Here is a 23,513-nt window from a genome sequence, read left to right as displayed (position 1 = left end):
CCAGGTTGTGGGTAATTTCCACAAACTCATAGCGGTATCGCCGTATCGAGAGTGTGGGACTTGTCTCCCTCTTTTTCCATCCAAATTTAATTCTCGGTAATACAAGGAAAAGCCAGTTGTGGCTGAGATACTCCTGGAGAATGCCGTTGATGGCTGAGATAAAAATGATCGAAACATAACATGTGCTTTTAATATGGGTATAGCTACATTCAGTATTACCTTTCCTTCCCCTTTTGATAATATTGTACTTCCTCCGTTCCTAAATGTAAGTCTTTTTAGAGATTCCACTATGGACTACATACGGAGCAAAATGAGTGAATCTACACTCTCAAATATGTCTATATACATCCGTATGTAGTTTGTAGTGCAATATCTACAAAGACTTATATTTAGGAACGGAGGGAGTACTTACCTAAAATACTATTCCCACAAGCATTTCTTGAAGCAAGAGTGCTCTAAGAAGCATTTCTTGAAGCATCAAAAAACAAATTCCATACACGGGGCACAAAAGTTTTTTTTTCTCATGAAAATTTACATGTACACAAAGGACACAAAAAAGTAGACATCCATTTTTTTTTCATTTTTTGGACACCCGAAAATTTAGTTTTTGCAGCCAGAAGCATGTGCTCTTGGGAGCCATTTTGAATTATCACTTCTGTACCTCTCCTACCGCCAACAAAAGCACCTTTACCATTTACAGAAGTCCTCTTCTGCTCCCGAGCTCATTGAGCTCGGGATGAACTGTAAAATAAAAAAAATGTGACAAACTTTGACAAATGTTTGGTATGCTTGAAAATTTTCATCACGAAATAACATTCGTGGAAGTCATGGCAAAAATAAAATAAAATAAACAATACTCCAAAATGCTTTCAAAAATAGCATTTCAGGAGCATCGATTTTGTTTTTTTGCCACGACTTCCATGAATGTCCTGTTATTATAAATTTGCAAGCACACAAAATATTTTTCTAAGTTTACCAGAAAAAATATTCAGAATTTGTTTACTATTTTTTTTCGAATTTACTGTTCATCAGGGATCATTTGAGCTCGGGAGTAGATACTCCACGTCCTACCATTTAGGTCTACTTGAAGAAGCTAAACTTCTAACACAGCTATCTAACATTTTCTAAATCAACCCCATACTCATCTGCGAGTAAATCCTGGATAGCCTTAGAGTTAAAATAAAAAATTGTTTTGGTTCCCCACTCAAGGCATATTTTTTTTTTCGAGAAAACGCAAAGGACCTTTGCATTTCATTTCATGGAAAAGGTAGAACAATCCTCCTAGGAGGTGAGCAGTACAAAGAAAAGCACAAAATCAGTGGACATCCCAGGTTGTGGGCAGAACAACCCGAAGTCCCTGGGCTCCTGCTTTAGCCCAACACCGGGCCTCGTCCTTGATCCTAACCACTAGTGATTCGATGGATGGCGTGGCGTTGTCGAAGACACAGGCGTTCCTGTGCTTCCATAGCATCCAGGGCACAAGAAGCGCGATGGATTTGAGGGCCTTCCGATGTGCCGGCGGCGCGAGCTCTTTCGCGCTCAGCCACCACTCCGTGACCGTGTGCTCCTGATCGGGGATTTGGACCGGAATATGCAACCAATCAAGGACAATGTGCCAGGTCTGACGTGCAAAGGGGCAGGTCAGCAGCAGGTGCTGGATAGTTTCCACGGCCTGGTCGCAAAGGAGGCATCGAGGGTGATGCTGCAAGCCACGTCGCGCGAGCCTTTCAGCAGTCCAGCAGCGATCCTGGTCGGCGAGCCAATGGAAAATTTTTACCCGTGGAGGCGCCCAACTCTTCCATACCAGCTTCCAAGAATGGCACCGCGTGGATCCCTGGAAACTGGCCGCATAACATGAGCGCGCCGAGTAGGTGCCATTGGTGGTCCACCTCCAGAGCAGGTGATCCGGCTCGAAATCGTCAGGATGGTGTGGCACACAGCCTGCCATAGCAGTAAGTATTGTCCGATCTCGTGCAGACCCAGGACCCCTTGAATATCATGTGCCCAAGAGTTACCCGCCAGCCCTTCAGCCACCGTCCTGGCCTTGCGTCGATGTTTGGGAATGCATTGGTAGAGTAGGGGAGCTATCTCACCGACAGACTGCCCGCCAATCCAGCGATCTTCCCAAAAAAGCGCCATCGAGCCATTTCCAATGATCATGGTAGTGGAGGCAAAGAAGAGCGCGCGCTCCTCGTGTGAGAACTGCAGATCGAGACCTTGCCAAGCACGGTCTGGATCGACGCGGGCGAACCAGAGCCATCGCAAGCGTAGCGCGAGGCCAGCGCGCTCCAGGTCTCGGACTCCTAGCCCACCATACGCGATAGGACGGCACACACGGCTCCAGTTGACATGGCAATGGCCACCGTTGGCCACGGCCCGCCCAGCCCACAAGAAGCCTCGCTGGATCTTCGCCAATTGTTTGAGCGTCTTCTTCGGGGGAGCGAACGCGAGCAGCTGGTGCACTGGTATTGCGTTGAGGACCGATTTGACAAGGGCAAGACGCCCGGCTTTGTTCATGAGCCACGCCTTCCAGGTAGGAAGCCGGGCAGCCACCGTATCAACGAGGGGCTGCAACTGGGCGGCGGAAGGCCGTCGCGTCGACAACGGGATGCCCAGATAAGTGATGGGAAGCTGCACCACCGGGCAACCCAACCCACTCAAGGCATATTGCTAGACTTCTCTTGTGAGCTATAAAATTACTACCCTTGTAGAATTTTAATTTAGAAGAAACAATCTAGGCACACACCCTGTAGAACCCAAGGCTCAAAGGCGGATCTACCAGCTTCCATACTAGTCACTTAAATATATTTATTTACCTCAAGAATATTACTTCCTAACTTCACCCCAATCCTAGTAGCTATGTCCCTAAGAAGGATCAGAAAAATCCAAAACAGTTGGAATGTGTAAATTACCTGTGTGCTATCTTCCATCTGATGATCCTCTAAACCTGCCACTCTTTCCATCTCCTTTACAGAACTTTCCAAGTTAGTGCTCGGATAATTTTCCCTAGCAAATGCTTCGAGATTGACCGACAACATCATGTTATCATTAGTAGTTGGTGCCACAGGGATTTCCACATCAGGCTCACTTCCCATCTCAGAAGCACCAACTGGTACTGCTTAATAAAAATAATAAAAAATGTCATGTGCCTGCATGAAGAGAGAGTATATATATAACCCAACACGCCCCCAAGAATTAACCAAAATAGCAACTAAGAAAGGAGACTGCTCTCCATGGTCGACTGGGAGATGAAACACGACCCGATTGAAAAGAAGTAGCAAGACGATCTTTCCATCTCCCCTCTCCACCTCCCGCGTCGCCTCACCGAGCGGGGCGACCGGGGGCTCTCGTCACCCCTCCCAGCCCTCCCCTCCCCCTCCTCCCCTTCTGCCGCCGTCGGCCTGGGCCACCGGGCCTTGCCCGCGTGGTGCCGGCGGCGGCAGCCCTGGCCTTTCCCCCCCGCACGGCACCTCGGCTCGGGCGGACGGCGACCGACGGGGGTGCTCCTCGGCGACTATGGATCCGGCGGTGGCGCGGCCGCTTGGCGGCGGGGCGACGCGGTGGCCTGGTCTGGGCCCTTTTCGGCTCGATCTGGGTCTGAGCGGGCCTGGCCTGGTCTGCTTGCGGCGTCTCCGGCGGGTCGGGGGCGTGACTCGTGCGGGGGGTGGTGGCGACGGTGGCTCGCGTTCTGCAGCGCGGCGACGGGGGCTTCGCGAGCCCCTGTGCTGCGTCCGGCCGGATCCCGCCGAGGGCGATGGAGGATGTCCCCTCCCGCGAGGCTGCTGATGTTGCCGCTCCTGGTCCCCGGTTGCGTCGTCTTGTTTCCGTCGGTCCCGTTTCGTTTGCCATGGTGAGACGGTGATGGAGACTGCTCGATCGTGGTGGCGCAAGTTGGTGGGCGGTGTGTTTGGTGGCGCGGGATGGATCGTCTGGGGTCGTGGTTGGTTGGTGGTCGGGAGAAATCCTTGTCGGCAGGGCCGGCACCGACGCGGTGACGCTCGTGGGGTCCGCCGTGCCTTCCTGAAGGGCGTCGGGCATACCCCTTCCACCTCACCCCTCGCATATCGGGGGAAACCCTAGGACATGTCCGGGCAACAGCGTCGTCATCGTCGCGATCCTTCTTGAGGGTGTTGTTTGGTATGCGGCGGTCCGGAGTGCTAGGAGCGTGGTGGTATTATCCGGTGGGCGCGGCGGTTGCGGGTCCTCATCGTTTTCGTTGATCCGCCGTTGTTGGCATTATTTTCTCTTTAGTTCCTTTCTTTGTTTCTTTTGGGCTTGCTTGTGCTGAGGCCCCAGCATTTGTATCGTGTGACCGTTGCTTTATAATATAAAGCGGGGGGCAACCCTTTTTCGGTAAAGAAGTACTCCCTCCGTCCGAAAATACTTGTCATCAAAATGGACAAAAAGGAATGTATCTAGACTAAAATACATCTAGGTACATCCTCTTTTATTCATTTTGATGACAAGTATTTCCGGACGGAGGGAGTAGCAAAGAACCACCCCAGATGTCCCAAGGTATTTTTGTCAGGAAAGTGATATGGTGGCTTCGCTTATGCATACCCCTGCTATTGTTACTGATGTTGTGTGAAGAGATATGCAACTCAATTACGAAGAAAAAGAGGAATTAGTTTGTATAACAATAAAGCATGCTATTTTTTAATCTGATAAAGCATGCTATTTTAGCACATAACTAAGGTGCATAAGTGAAGAGAGATAGGACCTGAAATTAGGCATGTTTTCATGGTGTGCATGCTGCAGTCCAAGCCGTGAATGTGATTGGTTGGGGCCATGAAAATAGGGGAAGATGCATCTCGCTTGAGCAAGCAATGAAACAAGAAAGTGCAAGACAAAATAGGAGGTTGAAATCCAGGCTACGTGCAATCAGGGATTCTTTTCTGATTCGGCTGGCACAGGATCAAAGTCTCATTTGTAACTATAGGCCGATGTCAGGGAATGACGGACGCAACTAAACTAGATGGGTTGGCTATGGTCACCGGTTTCCGCTCAAGCCTCTATCTCTAACAAGTCAGCGGTTGGAGAAATTAATCGTTTCCGAATTGGTAGTCCGGGATAAAATTTTTATCACATAGAACAAGCTGCTTAGTTTTCTCTTGAAGTGACTTTATTAACTTGATGGCGAAACATTTATATTACCACCAGTTGACAGAAAATGTACCTAGAACATGTAGACGCGAAGATGGATCTGATGACCTTGAAATCCTGATTGATTACAATAACCATTAGCTTCGTTAGAACATATAAGAATTATATCAGGTTAACTGAAGAATCGACATTGATGTTTTTCTTAAAAAGAAAGATTTTATCGATTGAGGCGTCTGCACCAAGTGGGTGCACCCAGCCTCATAGAAGTTGAAGTAAAGGAGGGCATATTTCGTTGTGCTTACAAGGAACATTTGTAGTACCTTTTATCAGCCTGTCGCCTCTCTAATCTCTCATCGTATTCATCTGGCTCTTGTTCCTCCAGAATTTCATCCGATTCTTGCTCCAGATTCCCATATGGATCTTCCTTCAGAATCTCATCTGATTCTTGCTCCAGATTCCTATGTCGTTGTTCTCCCCCCAGAGTCTTATTTGATGGCATGTTAATTATAGGATTGGTCGGATGATTACTAACCAAGGTCCTCAAGGCATACTCTAGATCAGGAGCTTCACCCCCAAATTTTGTGGAGATCTCTTTAAGGCCTGGCATATGCTCGATGCTGATGAGTGCAGTACCATCTTTTTCAAAAGAGGGGATGGCATTGAAAACTAGCTTGAGCTTCCAGAGATTAGGCATTGCACCTTTCTCAAATTTTATCCAAGCTATGTCACTCGTGAACCTCAACTTGAAGTACTTGAGAATCGAGAACCCAGCCTTGTCAAAGATGATCTTTTCGTAGGGCGCCTTCTCCACATACAGAGAGAGAGCAGTGAGGGCAGGCGATCCTCTGAGGATATCAACACAACTCATCTGCAGTTCCCTCACTGCAATCTTCAAAATTCTTAGGTTGCCATGTTTCTCAATCCACAGAGGAATTCTTGAGAACAAGATACGGCTATGTGGCGAGAATTCAAATCTCTGGAGAAGTGGGGGTGCCAGCAGATCACATGACAGGGTGACGTCTGAAACGCCAAGAGAATTTTTAGCCGATGAGCCATGAGCCACTACTAAAGTTTTCAGGTTGCCATGTCCTCCAAGTAAAGATAAAATAGAACTCATGCTTCTATTCAGATGGTCAGAAGAAAGTGCAGAAGATCTGGTCAGGTGAAGATCCTGCAGCTTGCGTACTCTCTCCACACTGAGAGACATCCTGCTGTTAATCCAATCCAGCAGATTTTTATCAAGAGGAAGACCAAGGTGTAACAAGTTTGGTAAATGGATATCTCGTGGAACACAAGCAACTCTTGCATACGCAATATCCAGTATTTCCAAACATCGTAGCACATGGTTTGGCAGTTTTATGCAGACATTACCTGCAATCTTCATATATCTCAGTTGAAACATTTCTGAAATTCCAGTGAGGTCTACAGGGCCGTCGTCATCGCCAGCATGACCGAACAGTTGAAGGTTCAGGACACGAAGAAGCTTGAACTCTGTAATACAAGGCATAGACTCGAGTAATCCAAAAAATCCAAGTGACCGAACTTGTGCCTTTGTGATGTTTGCTGGTGTCTTGGCATATTTTGCATTACCAAAGAGGAGAGATAGTCGACGGACCTTTTGAGAGAGTGGCACATTCTTTTGGCTGTAGTCTATTGCCACAATGAAATTCTCTTCTGCAGATTTGTGTGCAATAAGATCATGTACCATGCCATGCACTGCACAGGATAACACCTCATTGTTGTAGTTGACACATATCGGTTGGATGAATCTTCTACCAAGAAGTTGATCGAGATAGCTTTCTGCAACTTTCCCGATGTCTTGCCCTTCTGTTGTATAGATCAAACCTTCAGCCACCCATTGCTTCACCAAATCATCCTTCAAGATTGTGTAGCCCTCTGGATACATACTAAGATAAAGCAAACATGTCTTCAAATATTGAGGAAGACTGTTGAAGCTCAGATTCAGTGCTTGTCTAGTTCTTTCTAATGCCGAGAAGCAAGAGCTTAACGACCGATGGATGTATGTCAAAAGATCAATTGACATGACAGGCTGGCTTGCTAAAACACTTGCTATGCTAACTGTGGCTAACGGCAAACCATCACATGTTTCAACAATTTCATTTAGAACATCTTTGAACTGTTCAGGACAATCTCTTTCAGAGCAAAATAGTCTGTTAAAGAAAAGCTTTCTAGAATGATCATCATCTAGGTATTTCATCTCAAAAACATACTCTGACTGATAGCAGCAACATGTTAATGCAACATCTTCGATCTGTGTAGTTGTTATTATTCTGCTGCCATGATTACCCTTTGGAAAAACATGATTAATAGTATCCCATACTGATGCAGCCCATACATCATCAATAATAATTAAATACCTGCATACAGATAATCAACTCTAAGGGTTTAGGGACCATGAGAATTTTGATAAAGAGGCACTACCTTTTATCTTGTAGATATTGCTTGATATCGTGAACGAGATCAATTTCCCTACAATGTTGCGGAGGATGTTGCCGCTTGAGTTGCGAGAGCATGTCACAGAAAATTTTCTTTGTATCAGGTTTCTTGGATACTCGAATGAAAGCTCGGCAATTGTATTGCTTCCTAAGTCTGTTGTACAACACTCTAGCAAGTGTGGTTTTACCAATACAAGCAGATCCAAGAACAGAAAGCACCTTGAGCTGCTGGTCCCCATCGGTAGCCAGCGAGTTGATAAATTCATTCATCCGGCCATCGATTACTATGTCTGTAGTTTCTTCATATGGCCTTGGAAGAACCATAGGGCCATGCAACACAAATCTACGCCTCAAGGTTCTGCAAGAATGGAGATTGTACCTCTGGTGCCGTTGAATGGCCTCCTGGACATACTTCCTGAATTCCGATAATGTTTCTGCACTAATAACCTGAGTCTGGGAAGTCTTGACACGACTGGACCATTTGCGGAGGGATCTGGTGGCCTTGATGTTGTTAGCAAAAAGGGAGGGATCTTCAGGCGGCACAAATAATAAGCTGTCGACGTAATCCTCCATGTCGTAAGACAGGTCACGTGCCTCATTCATCCAGCACATGGCCATTGGCGGAGGGTCTTCCAACTCTAATAGTTCATCAAGGTAGGAACTTATCTTTTGAACATCATCTTTGAGGAGGCGCATCCTGTCCTTGATCCTCTTGGAGCAGCATTTCTGAGGAGCATCCCTAAGGAGAAGCATGTCCAACTTCCCAATAAGGGGTCTCATGGCACCCAAAACATCTAAACACAGGCACATAAACAAAGGTAAAATTATTTAATGAATATTGCGTACACATGTGCCCTGTATACTGTAGAAAGGCAACCATCAACTGTGTGACAAAGCAAAATGCACAATGTTGAAATCAGGCACCCGCGAGAATTTAACAAGGAACAAGCAATCAAAACAAGACGACAATCTCGTGGTCACAATGCAGACATGGCACGACAATTATCCGTTCTTGTGCCCATCGAAAGAAAACAAGTTAAGTAGTCCTGCATGCGATTACTTAGTGAAAGGGCCTCACCACTGGTAGGAGGAGTTGGATTTGAGAGGACAACGTTCTTGTGCGCCTCAGGAGATTCCTCCTCTTCCATGATCTCCACCTCCTCCTTGAGCACTCGCAGGTGCTCCATCAATTAATCAGAACTAGGTAGCCCTCTACTCAATTACCACTCTAATCCCCCCCCCCCACCCCCCCCACACACACACACACCAAAGAAAACAGTGTTTTGAAGCAGGGTACCTGCATCCGGCCTTAATCCCTCTTCTATAGGCAGCCTGCAACAGATGAGGCCATGTTGAGCTCCCAAAGAAGCTGGGATCCCATGGCACCAAGCGGATGACTATTGGGACCCTCAAACATCTCTCAGCTTCTGCCTTTGATCGTAGCGTCTAAACGGACAGATGCTGAGGGGACACCATGGCAAAAAACACTGTTGCAAAATATGTGGTCGAAAATATGCAGAGAAAAATGAGCTGCCATGAGGATAAACAATCTAATGCCACAGGGTTTGGATGGCCACGGTTGCGACTTGACTCATGTATGTAAAATTAATTGTAAGTAAGATAAACCTGCTATCCAGGCGCCTTGTTTCTTCCATTAATTTATGTGTCTGTGATGTCTTGCCTAAGAAAATTCTGTGCACATTATCTTCCCTAAGAAAATTCTGTGCGGCTGTTGTTTCCCAAAAAACAAAATCTGTGTGTCTGATATCTTACCCAAAAAAATTCTATGTGGCTGATGTCCTCCCTAAGAAAAAGAATCTGTGTCTGATGTGATATCCAAGAAAATTCTATGTGGCTGATTTCTTCCCTGAAAAAATCTGTGTCTGATAGAACGTGACGTGACAGGTTAACATTACTGATAATAAAATTGTAGATAATGTCCTGGATTTATGCGGCCATAGCTGCTGTTGAGTTGCTGAACCCATTTTCTCTGTATCCAGGCGAGGGAGAACAGTGAAGGCAAAATTCAGTATCAGTAATGGTCTGATCAATCAAGAGGCAGGAGGTGGTGTGGAGATGGCGGAATTAGTCGTGGCTGCCAACCTGGCTGGCAGTGTGGCCAGCAGGAATGCCCCTAAGCTCTGGGATTACTTGGTACAAAATCGCAAGCTGCGGGCAGAGCTGAAGCATGACATCAGTTACATCAGAAGCGAGTCCTTGATGATTTCTGCTGCCATTCAACAAGATGGTGATCGTCCACCGTGGAGCAGCAACCCCGTGCATAAGGTCTGGATCACTATGGTGCGTGACTTGGCGTATGATATCGAAGACTGCATCGACCGCTTCACGCACCGCGTGACACTCAAGCCTGATGTGTCATGGATCGTTAAGAAATTTCACCGGATGAAGACGAGGAGTGCCCGTAACAAGTTTGCTGCAGCAATCCGTCGTCTCAGGAAGAAATCCGAGGACGCATCCAAGCTGAGAACAAGCTACAGCACCAGTGAGTATGGCGGCGGATCCAGCACCCTGGAGTCAGAGACACCATCTGATGACACGGACACCTCGGTGGCCGCCGTGGGTATGGATGTGCCCCACGACGAGCTCATGGAGCTGATAAGGGAAACGCCGCAAGGCCAACAACCCATGGAGCTCAAGGTGATCTCCCTTGTTGGGTTCGGTGGCATAGGGAAGACTCTCCTCACCAAGCATGTGTACAACACAACTGAGAGCGAATACAAAGCACGGGCTTGGGTTTGTGCTGCAGAGAAAGGCTCAAGAGATGTTCTCAAGGAGATACTCTGGCAACTTGGAATGCATTCCACCATTAGTAGTAGTAGTGGAAGTGCAGGCAACCCCTGCCGTCTCAGCAATAACATGCTCTGTGCAAGCCTAAGAGAGTGCCTTGGGACCAAGAGGTATACAATATATTTCCTACCCTAGCTTTTTATGCCGTTTCTGTTGGTTTTTCTACTCATTTTTCTCTTGGAGTCCACAACATATATACAGCCCATTAATGGCCTCCACACTACATAGCTAATAAAATGCATCTTTTACTTTAGCACATTCAACTTGATTCTCCCAGCCATTAAGGTTTTGGTTACTGAATTAAAAAACATATGCATGGTTAAAGATTCCTATGCCGACCATTGGCATACATGCAGACAATTAGGCCATATTGGCATGCATGCCTTCAGAATTCAGATTACACAAGCTCATGTAAATGAGACAGTACTAAGCCACATGCTTGGTTAAGAGTACCAAGTTACCAATGTCTTCTTCTATTTTCCTCCATCCACATGTATTCCCTTCATAATGGAAAACAAAATACACAAGCCGGTGGTATAACAAGCAGATTAGTAGAAAAACGACTTGATGCACGGCTACAAAACTCACGACATAATTCCTGAACAGATCAATTGCAAATCAAGGACTTCAAACACGGTGACTAGGGACTCACAAGCCTTGTGCTACAAGAAACCCTACTAAAAAAGAAGTTTTACCGTAGGAATCCAATCAAAAGCAAGGTAGAATCATTAAAGGAATAGAAAGTAATGCTTCTCCGACTCTAGGTTCATGTGGAGACTAACGGTTCGAGGATCCTATTGATTTGAGACTGTTAGAAGAGTGTCAGAATCCCTTGGGCGACCAATTTCCTTGTCTGAATGCATGCTATCTGAAACATGATTTGTGTGAAGAGGGAATGTGTTCTATTCTGACTTCTTTTTATCTATTATAGGTTTTTAATTGTAATTGATGACATGCGGAGAGACTTTTGGGTTGATATAAAAGATGCTTTCCCTGTGGTTCCCGGGGTCAACAGTAGAGTTATTGTCACAACAGCCACTCAGACCATAGCAATCAAAAGCAGCTGTCGTGATGGTCATGTGTACATAATGAGAACTCTTGCTGAGCAACACTCGAAACAATTGTTCTTTGAGAAAGCTTCCTTGGTGTATCCACCAACAGTCCGTGATACGGAGCTAAGTTCAGAAGTAATAAGGAAATGTGATGGTCTGCCCCTTGCTCTTATTACCACAGCACGGTTGTTGCACGGTGATCACAGACGGCGACAATGGGCAGATCTGGGAAATAACCTTGGCAGCCATCTGGAGACACATCATATGTTAGCAAATATGAAGCGTGTGCTCGTCCGTAGCTACACCAACCTAAGCAAGCAAGATATCAAGATCTGCTTGCTTTATCTTGGTATTTACCCAAGTGGTCGCCCAATCAGGAGAGGAAGCCTGATAAGGCGATGGTCAGCCGAAGGTTTCATCACAGCAGAGCCTAAACGCAGTGCCCTTGAGGTTGCTGTTGCCAGTTTCAATGAGCTGGTCGACAAGAGCATCATCCAGCCTATTGATGCCAGCGGCAACGGCAGTGCAGAGGTGAAGACATGCAAACCTCACAGTATAATGCTTGAGTTCATTCTGCACAGATCCATGTCCGAGAACTTTGTTACCTTGTTATATGATAAGGATCCCCCACCTGGGAGTAAAATTCGTTGGATTTCTCTGCAGCATAAAACTGATGCAAGATCCAAAATGGATCCAAAGGATCTAAGTCTTGTCCGTTCTCTGACAATCTTTGGTGAAGCGCACAATTCAATGTTGGACTTTTCCAAGTACAAACTGATTAGAGTTTTGGATTTAGAAGAGTGCGATGAACACTTGGGAGACAAGCATCTCAAGGAGATATGCAGCAACATGTCGCTGCTCAGGTACCTAAGCCTCAGAGGTGCTACTAGAGTTACAGTTATTCCAAAACAGATCAAGAAGCTTCAACTTTTGGAAACACTGGATTTAAGAGGAACCAGTATAGAGATTCTGACCATAGAAGTCATGGAATTGCCATATTTAATTCATCTGTTTGGAAAGTTCAAGCTCCAACAAGATGTAGGAAGCCGGAGAATGAGTAAGCTACAGACTTGGCTGTCAGAGAGAAGTAAATTGGAAACTTTAGCCGGATTTGTTGTGGACAACAATAGCCAAGGATTCACACAGATCATGGAGCATATGAAGCACTTGACCAAGGTGAAAATATGGTGCGAGTTCACCGCACATGACAGCAGCAACTCAAGACACCTCTCAAAGTCAATCAAGGGGTTCATCCAGAGCGGCACCGATCTGAACAAAGCTCATTCACTCTCACTGAACACCAATGATGAATGGTGTCCAGACTTGTTGGATTTCTCCTTGGAGAAGGATTACTCCTACTACCTTAGCTCACTCAAGCTACAAGGGAACACCATATGTAGTCAGCTGCCTCTGTTTGTTACCATGCTGGGTGGTCTCACTAAGCTGTGCCTGTCATTCCTTGGTGATCATAAGCTGAGTGGTAACATTCTTGATGCCCTGAGCAGAGTGCGCGGCCTGGAGTACCTGAAGCTGATTGCAACTCAACTGGACAAGCTCGGCATCAGGCAAGGCCATGCACTCAGAAGCCTGCGACACCTATGTGTCGTGGCAGAAGTCGCAACCGAGCTGGAAATACAAGAGGGAGCTCTGCCTCGCCTCGAGTTCCTCCGGCTGCTATGTAAGGATATAAATGGCTTTAGCCGCACAATCCAGTCCCTGCCACGTCTTAAAGAGGTCGCCCTACCTGATGCAGTGAGTGATGAAACAAAACAGGAGTGGAAAGGAGCAAAAAAGAACCACCCCAGACGTCCCAAGCTCTTGTTTGTTGAGACTAAGCCGATGGGAAGTGAGTCTGCTGCGGAAATTATCCCTGCAGAAACAACTACTGATACAACAGTCGAAGAGGTTGATGTGGAGAGGGAACCTGCAGCAGCAGCTACTGATACGACGTTATCAGTGACAACGCTGCCCAATGTGACCACTAAAGAGACTGGTAATTAAGTGATGGCCTTGTGTTTTGCTTACTTCGGTTAATTCTTGGGGTGTGTTGAGTTGTATATACTCTCTGTTCATGTATGCATGTGCCATTCCGTTCTTATTTTTGTGCAACACAAGGTGTTACTTCTGGGATGGTTGATGATCAGGAACTAATGAAAAGCGAGCCTGCTGCAGAAGCTAGCCCTGCAGCAATAGCTACTGATACGACGGCCGACGAGGTTGATGTCAAAAGTGCACCTGCGGAGAATTTTGAGAGCCCTGTGCCATCACCTACTGATGCCATTTCTACTGGTGAGTCTGGTAATTCAGTGATATGCATCTTCTTATGTCGCTTAATTGCTAGTGCTTTGATCCAATATTGGTGTTGAGTTGTATATACTCTCTCTTCATGCACACATGTGGCAATTTTCATTGTGCAGTACAAGTTGATGGTGGTCAACATGATGATGAACAAGGAAAATATTTTGCTAACACCAAGGATGTAAAATATTTTGCTAAGAAACATGGTCTGAGCGTTCAGGTGACAGATCGGATGAACAAGGGAAGTTCTAAAGAGGAGATGGAAGGAATGGCGGGTTTAGAGGGTCAGCAGATGGAAGACGCCACCAAGGTAATTTACAGATTCCAGTTGTCTTACATTCTTCCAATGCTTCTCCTAGGGATGTAGCTAGTAGAACTGGGCCGGAGTTAGAGAGTGATATTCTTGAGATATACTCCCTCTGTAAAGAAATATAACAGTGTTTAGATCACTAAAGTAGTAACCTAAACGCTCTTATATTTCTTTACGGATGGAGTACAAGTCTCGTATGGTTTTTCAACTGTACTGTACTGGTTGTCTTACATTCTTCCAATGCTTCTCTAACATGGCTATCTTCTGTATTGATTTTCAGAACCAAGGCCTACGAAACAAACAGCGTCTGCGGACGAGGTTGTCATCGCTGGTGGCAATTGGTGTCTTTCGCCAAAGAAGTCGACAGGGGATGTTGGTGCCTTGACTAGGTTAATCTTGCTCAGGACAGGGCTGGAGTATGCTTTGAGTATCAGGTTAGCATTTTAACTAGTTGTAGCTTCTGTTGTTCCAACAGCTCGGCTCTCTTGTTGAGCCTTTGGACATTGTGTTATTAATTTCGGATGCGCTAATGGTGGATTCTCAGGTGCTGGGTGTGCCAGACAAGTACGGATATGAGGAGTCGTCTCCTGAAGTTGATGAAGTGGTTCTCATAAGTTTGTCCTGAATGCACATGAATTCCTATTTGGTGGATTTCTGCTGTCCTGTGACAGAGTCCACCATGTATGTTATCGGACATATATCTCGTCCAAATGCATAAATAGAAAGCCCATAAGGAACAAAAGAACCTGAACCTAAGTTCATTTCGGACCTGAACCTGAACCTAGGTTCATTTGGTGGCTTTCTGATAAGTTCATTTGGAACGAGTAACTACCACAGATCACATGTATGTCCCGTTTGATTGTACATGAAAACTGTCATAAGTTACATGCTTATCATCCTTATTTTTGTTGTGCTGATTGTGTAGCGAGCCATTGGTTTCCACGAGTGTGATCAAGAAATCACCCCTTTTCAGAAAAATATATAACTTGATGATGTACTCCCTCCGTTCCGAAATAGATGACTCAACTTTGTACTAACTTTAGTACAAAGTTGAGTCATCTATTTTGGAACGGAGGGAGTATGTCCTAAATTAAGCGTGCTGATTGTGTGCACTAATCTTACCATGAACGTCGCATTTTACTCCAAATGCTTCATTTGGTTAAAACAAATAAATGGGGATTACAGTACGCATGGGAATTTCTGGGATGGAGGTTTGTTCCCCTGTTTGACAATGGGGCATGGTTTGATTGATTTAATTATAGATGAAGATACAAGCTACAGGATGCTTACTAATATAATAGAAAAAGAAAGTATCCTCCATTCTCCTCCCATCTACGTATTTGCTTTGCTGCTCCTGCTCAGGAATCAGGAATCAGGAGACGAACATCTCTGCTCGGCTACTGAAGCTCCTGAAGAACACATGGCGGCCGGGCGGAGACGTTGCCTGACCCTCCTCCCCTCGCGTTAATGGCGGCTGCAGCATTTTTCTCTTGGAGCAGGGGACATCTGCCACCCCGCTCCATCCACGCCGGCCCGATTCAGAAACCCTAGCTAAGGTACGGAGTACAGACAGGCCACTCACCACTCGACCTCCGCCTGAGATGGAACGATGACGCCGGGGTGGAGGGCAGCCTCCCGCGGCCACCTCCGGCAGAACCGCTCGCCTTTCCCGGCCGCACCATTTTGGCGGTCTCTGCTCTGCTTATCTCCCTCTCTCCCTGTCCTGTTTCTTTCTACGCTGCTGCTGCTCTCTGCTCTGTTCCGAGTCCCGCCGCCGGCCGCCCAGCCAGTGTTCGGTTGGCACCAATCGCCCGCAGATCGGACGGCCACCAAATCCCGCTGGATTTTTAACTTTTTTCTTTTCCAGGTGACTCTGCTCAAGTAAATCCCCTTTTTCACGCGATAAAGGACCTTTTCTTTTATCAATCTTTTTTAAATGATAAGTGTCACTCATCAGGTGCGTGGCACTCCGGCCATGAAGTTTTTTCATAACAATTTAGTCACGTAAGAGCATCTCCACTCGTTCGACCCACAGGGGCTTCAAATAGCGTCGCCTGAGGACGCACCGGCGAAAAATCGGCGTGGGGACGGTCGTTTTCGCAACCGCCGCCCCATCGCCTTTCTTTTCTGAAAACCAAACTCGACCAAAATTCGGCTGAACACAACACAAATTCGGCCAAACTAGGCGATTTCATTAATATTTGTAAGAAAACTGAACTAACTAAAACGACAACTATATATTACTACTGTTCCACTGCCGCCACCCGCCTTCTACATGCCGAGCTCCTTGTACATGTTGGTGTAGTCGTCGTCGTCACTGTCCTTGTCGCCGTTGTCCTGCCTGCCGACGCTTGCCTTGCTGCACTCCTGACCAGCGTCGCCGATGCATGGGGGGTTGGACGGCCCGGACTCCTCCTCGTAGATGTCGTCGAGGATGACGACGCCGCCCTCCTCGCATCTGTGGCGCCGAGCGGCGATCTCCTCAAGGGCACGGCGCTGTCGCGCCATCTCCTCGCGGATGTAGTCCTCCCACGCACTTGACGGCGGTCTCGTCAGCGGTGGCCATGGCCTCATGCTCCTTCTTCACGGGGAGTAGCCCCACCTTTGTCTTCGGCCTGACTAGGCGGAAAGAGGGAGAAGAGGGACCACGGTCGCCCTCGTTGATGACGACGGTGCCCGAGCGGCGTCTCTTGTGGCTCCGGCTTGACGGGGCGGAGCGTCGGCGATCCGGAGGAAAGGGAGCCCGACAATGAGGAGGTCGCCGTCTCCATTCACCGCGGCGTCCAGGAGCTGTCGCAGCGGCGAGAGAAGGAGGGGGCGTCAGGTACTCCAACCGCGGCATGTTGCCGGCCTCGATGTGCTCGAGGACGGCTTCAAGGGTGCGGCCGGGGACGCCCCACCATTGGTGTTTCACCTCAGAGTTGAGGCGGCCACGAGGCTCGATGCCGTTCCTGGAGGTGAGCTGGTCTTTGTGGCGGCGGTCGAAGTACACCATCCACAACATGTGGCTGTCGAGGGCGTACTTCGACTGGTTCCGCGCTTGCTCCGGCAACGATGACCGGATGTGTGCGATCTCGGGCGCCGATCAGCACCGATGGGCGCCGGAGGTACTGAGACGCCGCCGACACTCAGCCTCCACGAGCGCATGCCCGGCGATGCTAGGTAGTCGGCCTCATAGAGGAGGCGTGCCTCGTCTTCGTGCAGGTGGCGGCGATCGAAACCATTGGCCGCCGCACCGTCGCCTGGGTAGTGCTCGGCCATGGTCGTCGGCGGGGGAGAGAGAAGAGACGCGCGTCGGCGGTGAGAGGTCGAGTGGGGTGTCGACGACGAGGGAGTGTGCATTCACCGACGAGATGGGGGGTTCTATGGCGAGGGAGTGTGCCTTCACTAGCGAGGGAGGGCCTGCTTTTTGTTGGGGAACGTTGCAGAAAATTAAAAAATTTCCTACGGTTTCACCAAGATCCATCTATGAGTTCATCTAAGCAACGAGTCAAGGGAGAGAGTTTGCATCTACATACCACTTGTAGATCACGAGCGGAAGCTAGCCAAGGGGATGGTGATGATGGAGTCGTACTCGAACGTGATTCGGATCACCGATGTCCAAGTGCTGAACGGACAGCACCTCCGCGTTCAACACACGTACGGGACGGGAGACGTCTCCTCCTTCTTGATCCAGCAAGGGGGAAGGAGAGGTTGAGGAAGATTGCTCCAACGGCAGCACAACGGCGTGGTGTAGTTGGTGCAGCAGTACTCCGACAGGGCTTCGCCAAGCATATACGGAGGAGGAGAGGTGTTGGGGAGGGGAGGGGCTGCGCCTTGGCTTGTCTTAAGCCCCCATGCGCCTCCCCACTATATATAGGGGTGGAGGGGCTGGTTTCTTGCCCTCCAAGTCCATTGGGGCGTTGGCTAAGGTGGGAGGAAAGAAATCCCATCATTTCCTTCCCCACCGATTGTTATCCCCCCTTTTTAGGGATCTTGATCTTATCCCTTCGGGATATGATCTTATTCCTTCTAAGGGGGGATCTTGGTGCGCCTTGACCAGGGGTGTGGGGCCTTTCCCCCACTACTCACGTTCATGTGGGTCCCCCCATGCAGGTGGGCCCTACTCCGGAACCTTCTAGAACCTTCCCGGTACAATACCGAAAAATCCCGAACATTTTCCGGTGGCCAAAATAGGACTTCCCATATATAAATCTTTACCTCCGGACCATTCCGGAACTCCTCGTGATGTCCGGAATCTCATACGGGACTCCGAACAACATTCGGTAACCACATACAAACTTCCTTTATAACCCTAGCGTCATCGAACCTTAAGTGTGTAGACCCTACGGGTTCGGGAGACATGTAGACATGACCGAGACGTTCTCCGGTCAATAACCAACAGCGGGATCTGGATACCCATGTTGGCCCCCACATGCTTCTCGATGTTGTCATCGGATGAACCACGATGTCGAGGATTCGATCAAACCCTGTATACAATTCCCTTTGTCAATCGGTACGTTACTTGCCCGAGACTCGATCGTCGGTATCCCAATACCTTGTTCAGTCTCGTTACCGGCAAGTCACTTTACTCGTATCGTAATGCATGATCTCGTGGCCAACACTTTGGTCACCTTGAGCTCATTATGATGATGCATTACCGAGTGGGCCCAGAGATACCTCTCCGTCATACGGAGTGACAAATCCCAGTCTCGATCCGTGTCAACCCAACAGCTACTTTCGGAGATACCTGTAATGCACCTTTATAGTCACCCAGTTACGTTGTGACGTTTGATACACCCAAGGCACTCCTACGGTATCCGGGAGTTACACGATCTCATGGTCTAAGGAAGAGATACTTGACATTGGCAAAGCTCTAGCAAACGAACTAAACGACCTTTGTGATATGCTTAGGATTGGGTCTTGTCCATCACATCCTTCTCCTAATGATGTGATCCCGTTATCAACGACATCCAATGTCCATAGCCAGGAAATCATGACTATCTGTTGATCACAACGAGCTAGTCAACTAGAGGCTCACTAGGGACATATTGAGGTCTATGTATTCACACGTGTATTACGATTTCCGGATAATACAGTTATAGCATGAATAAAAGACAATTATCATGAACAATGAAATATAATAATACTTTTATTATTGCCTCTAGGGCATATTTCCAACACTTTTATAGCCGTGGGTGGGCGGCGAGAGGGTGGGCGCCGTGTGTACGCGTGGCGCGAGCGGGTGGGACGCGCGTACGCCTTTACTGTGCCGCCCATGAGACATCAATGGAAGTCTAACCGGCGCGGCAACCTTCGCATTGATTCCCGCGGGAATCGAGGCGATGAGGACGACGAAGGCGCAGAGTCGCTGACTTGGCGGGCCCACTTGTTTTAACCGTTTCCCCGGGCGCCCCCAGCGCGCCGGGTTCAGCCTAGGTCCACCGGCACCGAATTCGGCCCTAACCGGCAAAAAGTGGGCTTTTGGGGGCGTGACTGGACTAATTTTTCGGCGCCGACGATAAAAAAAGACCTTGGGGGGCTTGTTGCATGCGCGGCTAGAGATGCTCTAAGTATGACAAATTCCAGTGACACATAACAAGTTCTTATCAAAAATAAACTAAAGCACGAAAGTTGCCGTGCTTCACACGACATGGCCCGGTTATATGAGCCAGGCACGCCACGGCAAGTACACTGTCCGTGCCGGGCCAGCACACATGCTGCCCTCCCTGGCCCAGACACGCCCCCTATGATACATGGGCCGGCACGACGGCCCCTTTGACACGCCAGCTCATGTAGCATTCAGCCTATTGGGCTATTTTGGACCTATATTAAGCCTATTGAGCTGTATAAAAAAAGTAGACGGGTCATGTCGTGTCGGCACTTGTGCCCAACCTCATGGCCCAGGCATGGCCCTAGGCGGCGGCTTCCTTGAGATGGAATAAACTTCTCTCCGCTTCGTCCGTGTTTCGATGGTGTGTCTAGCATCGTCGGTGGGCTTGTGGAGATGCGTCTCTGGCAGTTTTGTCTTTGGTGGATTTGCTCGGATTTGGTCGTAGTTTTATCTACGTTCGTGTGTCTTCAGGTGGGATCCTTCCAATCTACGCTACTCTTCATCTGCGGCGGTTGTTGTTCTGTTGTGCTGGTCCTATGTGGCCTTAGCGCGACGACTTCTCAACTATCTACTACAATAAGTTTGCCCGATTTCGATGAGGGAGGAGTGATGACGGTGGCGTGCCTTCGACTCGCTTCAGTGCTTGTAGTCGTCAATAGGTGATCTAAGGATCTGGATGTAATTTTTATTATTTACGATATTTGTTGTACCGCCACGATCGAAAATGGATACATCGCAAGTTTTCTCACGAAAAAAGTGTAAAAAAACGAAGTATTTTAAAATGCATCGAGTACTCAACTACCCATGCATGATCAATTCCACGTGGCTTACTTGCGGATTACAGTGTTGTGATGTAATAACCTTTGCTTTGAGATTCAATAAACCAAAGTTTTCATACTTCCCAAATTTTTTAGGTTCAATAACCCTTTTTCTCCTAGGGGATTCAATAACCTTTGCTCTGAGACTCGCAAACTTTTTGCATGAGTGGTGTGATGGACCATAACTCATATTTCCCAAAGTTAGAGCGACCCCAATGGAACGACCCAAACGAACGGCGATTTCGTTTGTTTTTGTCCGTTTGGGTCGGCTGGCCGTCCGGCGTCCGCCCTATTTTGCATATGGGTCGGTAGGGCGCCCAACGCGTCGTCCCATATGTGCCGGCTTGCCTGTCTGGCCCCCTTATTTTTTTTGCATGATTGCATAGTTCAAAATAAAATCGTTTTGGACCGAATAAAATAGCGTAGTTTATTACAAGCCAAATGAAAATAAAAAGGTCTCACATAGTTTTGCAAATGAATAAAAGAAGATACATCTATTGGTTGCCAACATGAGCCCACATATATTCAACCAAATCATTTTGCAGTTGCATGTGCGTTTCCTAATCACGCATGTCTTAATGAAATTGGGTGAACTGTTCAAATGTTGCCGCTACTCCATGCTCAGGCACACCATTCTCACCCTGAAACTAAAACCCTTGATCATACAGACGTTCCGGGCGCTCGTCTTCTATGATCATATTATGCATGATCACACAAGCAGTCACCACCTTCCACAGTTTCTGCGTGCTTCAGGTATTAGCAGGATACCGAACGATGCCCCATCGAGATTGCAAAACACCAAAGGCATGCTCGACATCCTTCCTAGCACTCTCTTGCTCTTGGGCAAATCTTTTCCTCTTCTCTCCGACAGGGTTGGGTATTGTCTTGACAATAGTGGTCCACTAAGAATAGATATCGTCACCCAGATAGTATCATTTGTCGTAGGTGTGGCCATTGACAGTAAAGTTCACCGGTGGGTTGTTGCCTTCGGCAAGCCTAGCAAACACCGGCGAGTGCTGAAGTTTGTTGATATCATTGTGTGATCCGGCCATGCCAAAGAAAGAGTGCCAGATCCAGAGATCTTGAGACGACACGGCCTCAAGTATGATAGTACAAGCCCTGACATGGCCCTTATACTGCCCTTGCCAAGCAGAAGGGCAGTCCTTTCACTCCCAATACATGCAGTCTATACTACCAAGCATCCATGCGAAGCCCCTGCTGGCATTCATCACCAACAAACGGGTTGTATCTTCAACAGTCGGCTCTCTCAAGTACTCAGGGCCAAACACAACAATAATAGTCTTGCAAAACTTATACAGGGACTCAGCAAGTAGACTTGCTCATACGGACGTACTCGTCAATGAGATCACCGGGCACTCCGTATGCAAGCATTCGGATGGCGGTAGTGCATTTCTGATAAGAGGAAAAACCAATCTTGCCAACGACATCCTTTTTTGCACTCGAAATAGTCATCATAGCCGACCACCCCCTCTCTAATACGGTTGAAAAGATGTCTACTCATACGGAAACGGCGTCGTAATTTCTGATGTTTGAACAGCAGGTTTGTTGTATCAAAGTAGTCCTTCCAAAGAAGAAAATGTCGGCTCTCTCGGTTGAGATTCAACGCCGGAAGGTGGCCCGGAATGGAACCACGGAACAATGGCCGTTGGCTGTTGAGGTGGTGATGGACCAACACGGCAACCAATATCTCCTCCTCGTCATCGGAGGACGAATCGTCGGAGTCACAAAGGAAATTATGGAAAAAAAACTCGTCGGCGGAGTCCATTTTGTACCTTGGCAAACTGTCGAACAGCTTGCGGGCGTCGACAAAGGAGATGGCCGGCGAAGGGAGTTGCGGCGCGCACGGACCAGCTAGCTGTCCTGCCGTCGTCCGACGAGCGTGCCGGCTTCCGACGAGCTTGCCGGTGAGGATCTGGCCGGGCGGCGAGGCAGCTTCATGGTCGGGAGCGGCTGTGCGATGGGGGGGGCGCTGGGTGGGAAGCAGTAGGCTCCCAGCGGCAAGACGGCGGTGGCGGACGACGTGGGAGTGGGCGGCGTAGCTGGGCGGATGTGGATGCCCCGACAGCTGGCAGAGTCGCCGGCAAAAATAGGACAGGCGTCGGCGACGGAGGAGTTGGGCGAGGGTTGCTGTTGTATGGGCAATGTGACACAGACCAGCGGGCCCGGAGGAGGAGAGGGCGAGCGTGCGCGCGTCCGCGCCGACGCAAATCCGGCTCAAAAATGAGCCGGGAATGGGTCACATGCGGACGAAAAGCGGACGCGCGTCCGTTTGGGTCGGCGCGTTGGGCCGCCTTTTCTGTCCGCGCTGATCCAAACAGACAACAACGGACGAAATGGGTCGCCCCATTGGAGTTGCTCTTAAAGCTCACATGTATATGTTTCTTCAAAATTGAGTAGTGGCCTAACAAACTGAAATGTTTCTCATGCTAACTTCCCTCTCTTATCTTATCTATGGGCATGATAAGATAGACTGACTTTGCTTCAGCCAAATAGTTGTGCCTGATTACTTGCTTGATGGCCATGCATTCTGTGAGTTGATGAGTTCAACATTTGCCGGTTGCTTAACATGCCAATTCGGTGGTCCAAAAAAGTCCCCAGACCTGTTTTGTAAAGGAAGTGGATTCTTCAAATTTGAGATCATCCTCCAGCTTTATCTACACAAGCTGTGATACCAGTTGGCTCTGTGCTAGCCGAGAAAAAAAAATATTTACTGGAAGACTTGTGTTTTGTAATCTTGCAATGCTATCACCGTAGAAAACATAAAGAAATAAAAGTATGACGGTGCATTATTTTACTTGTATGAAATAAAAATTGTACTCCCTCCGTCCGAAAAAACTTGTCCCAACCTTCTCTTTCAAATGGATATATTTGATACTAACTTGGTAACTTAGTGCTAAATACATCCATTTAAGGAATAACCTTTTTCGGACGGAGGGAGTACACTGTAAGCTATATATTATAGGATGTTTTCAACGTAACAAATAAATGTGATGGAAATTTCCTGCACTTCAAATTTCCATCCCATTTATATTTTTTCACACACCGCAAAACTGG

The 23,513-nt window shown here is 47.9% G+C and overlaps 2 protein-coding genes across 18 annotated transcripts in view; one reads left to right on the top strand and one right to left on the bottom strand.

Moving 5' to 3' along the window:
* The window catches only part of LOC123135936 (mitogen-activated protein kinase kinase 2), a 20,019-nt gene extending 4,292 nt beyond the window's left edge, over positions 1-15,727 (bottom strand). For 5 of the 11 annotated variants that reach the window (XR_006466356.1, XR_006466359.1, XR_006466358.1 and 2 more), the window contains exons 1-5: positions 8,638-8,825; positions 7,546-8,353; positions 5,406-7,481; positions 5,177-5,220; positions 2,913-3,115 (exon numbers count right to left, since the gene is read on the bottom strand). Coding sequence is in view for 6 of the 11 variants with exons in the window: in XM_044555196.1 (XP_044411131.1) it covers positions 2,913-3,115; positions 5,177-5,220; positions 5,406-7,481; positions 7,546-8,353; positions 8,638-8,746 (3,240 nt within the window). In the remaining 5 variants the exon portion in view is untranslated. Of the gene's footprint in view, positions 1-2,912; positions 3,150-5,176; positions 5,221-5,405; positions 7,482-7,545; positions 8,354-8,637; positions 8,826-8,856; positions 9,532-15,609 lie in introns of those variants that run through there. The other 6 variants (XM_044555199.1, XM_044555197.1, XM_044555201.1 and 3 more) reach the window with 6 other exon arrangements.
* On the top strand, positions 9,525-15,043 carry LOC123135937 (disease resistance protein RGA4). 7 transcript variants are annotated; one of them, XR_006466361.1, is made up of 6 exons: positions 9,525-10,477; positions 11,299-13,412; positions 13,592-13,708; positions 13,938-14,027; positions 14,308-14,461; positions 14,572-15,043. XR_006466361.1 is itself a non-coding variant. In XM_044555205.1 (6 exons), exons 1-5 carry the CDS (start codon positions 9,636-9,638, stop codon positions 14,410-14,412), a joined length of 3,369 nt encoding a protein of 1,122 aa, XP_044411140.1. In that variant the 5' UTR covers positions 9,525-9,635; the 3' UTR covers positions 14,413-14,461; positions 14,572-15,043. The 7 variants fall into 7 exon arrangements, 3 of the variants coding, with proteins under 3 accessions (XP_044411140.1, XP_044411142.1, XP_044411139.1); XR_006466360.1 differs by having other exon boundaries at positions 13,535-13,708; XM_044555205.1 differs by having other exon boundaries at positions 13,837-14,027.
* Positions 15,728-23,513: the final 7,786 nt, after the last annotated feature.

Source organism: Triticum aestivum, chromosome 6B, assembly GCF_018294505.1.
Source record: "Triticum aestivum cultivar Chinese Spring chromosome 6B, IWGSC CS RefSeq v2.1, whole genome shotgun sequence".
NCBI lineage: Eukaryota > Viridiplantae > Streptophyta > Magnoliopsida > Poales > Poaceae > Triticum > Triticum aestivum.
This window is presented reverse-complemented; position numbering and strand designations above follow the sequence as displayed.

Excerpts from the sequence above, each read along its gene's own strand:
- LOC123135937 (XM_044555207.1), top strand. The coding sequence starts at position 9,636 with ATGGCGGAATTAGTCGTGGCTGCCAACCTGGCTGGCAGTGTGGCCAGC. Across the intron at positions 13,413-13,534 it reads TGTGACCACTAAAGAGACTG|GTGTTACTTCTGGGATGGTT; the intron begins GTAATTAAGTGA and ends GTGCAACACAAG. Across the intron at positions 14,002-14,307 it reads AGGAATGGCGGGTTTAGAGG|AACCAAGGCCTACGAAACAA; the intron begins GTCAGCAGATGG and ends ATTGATTTTCAG.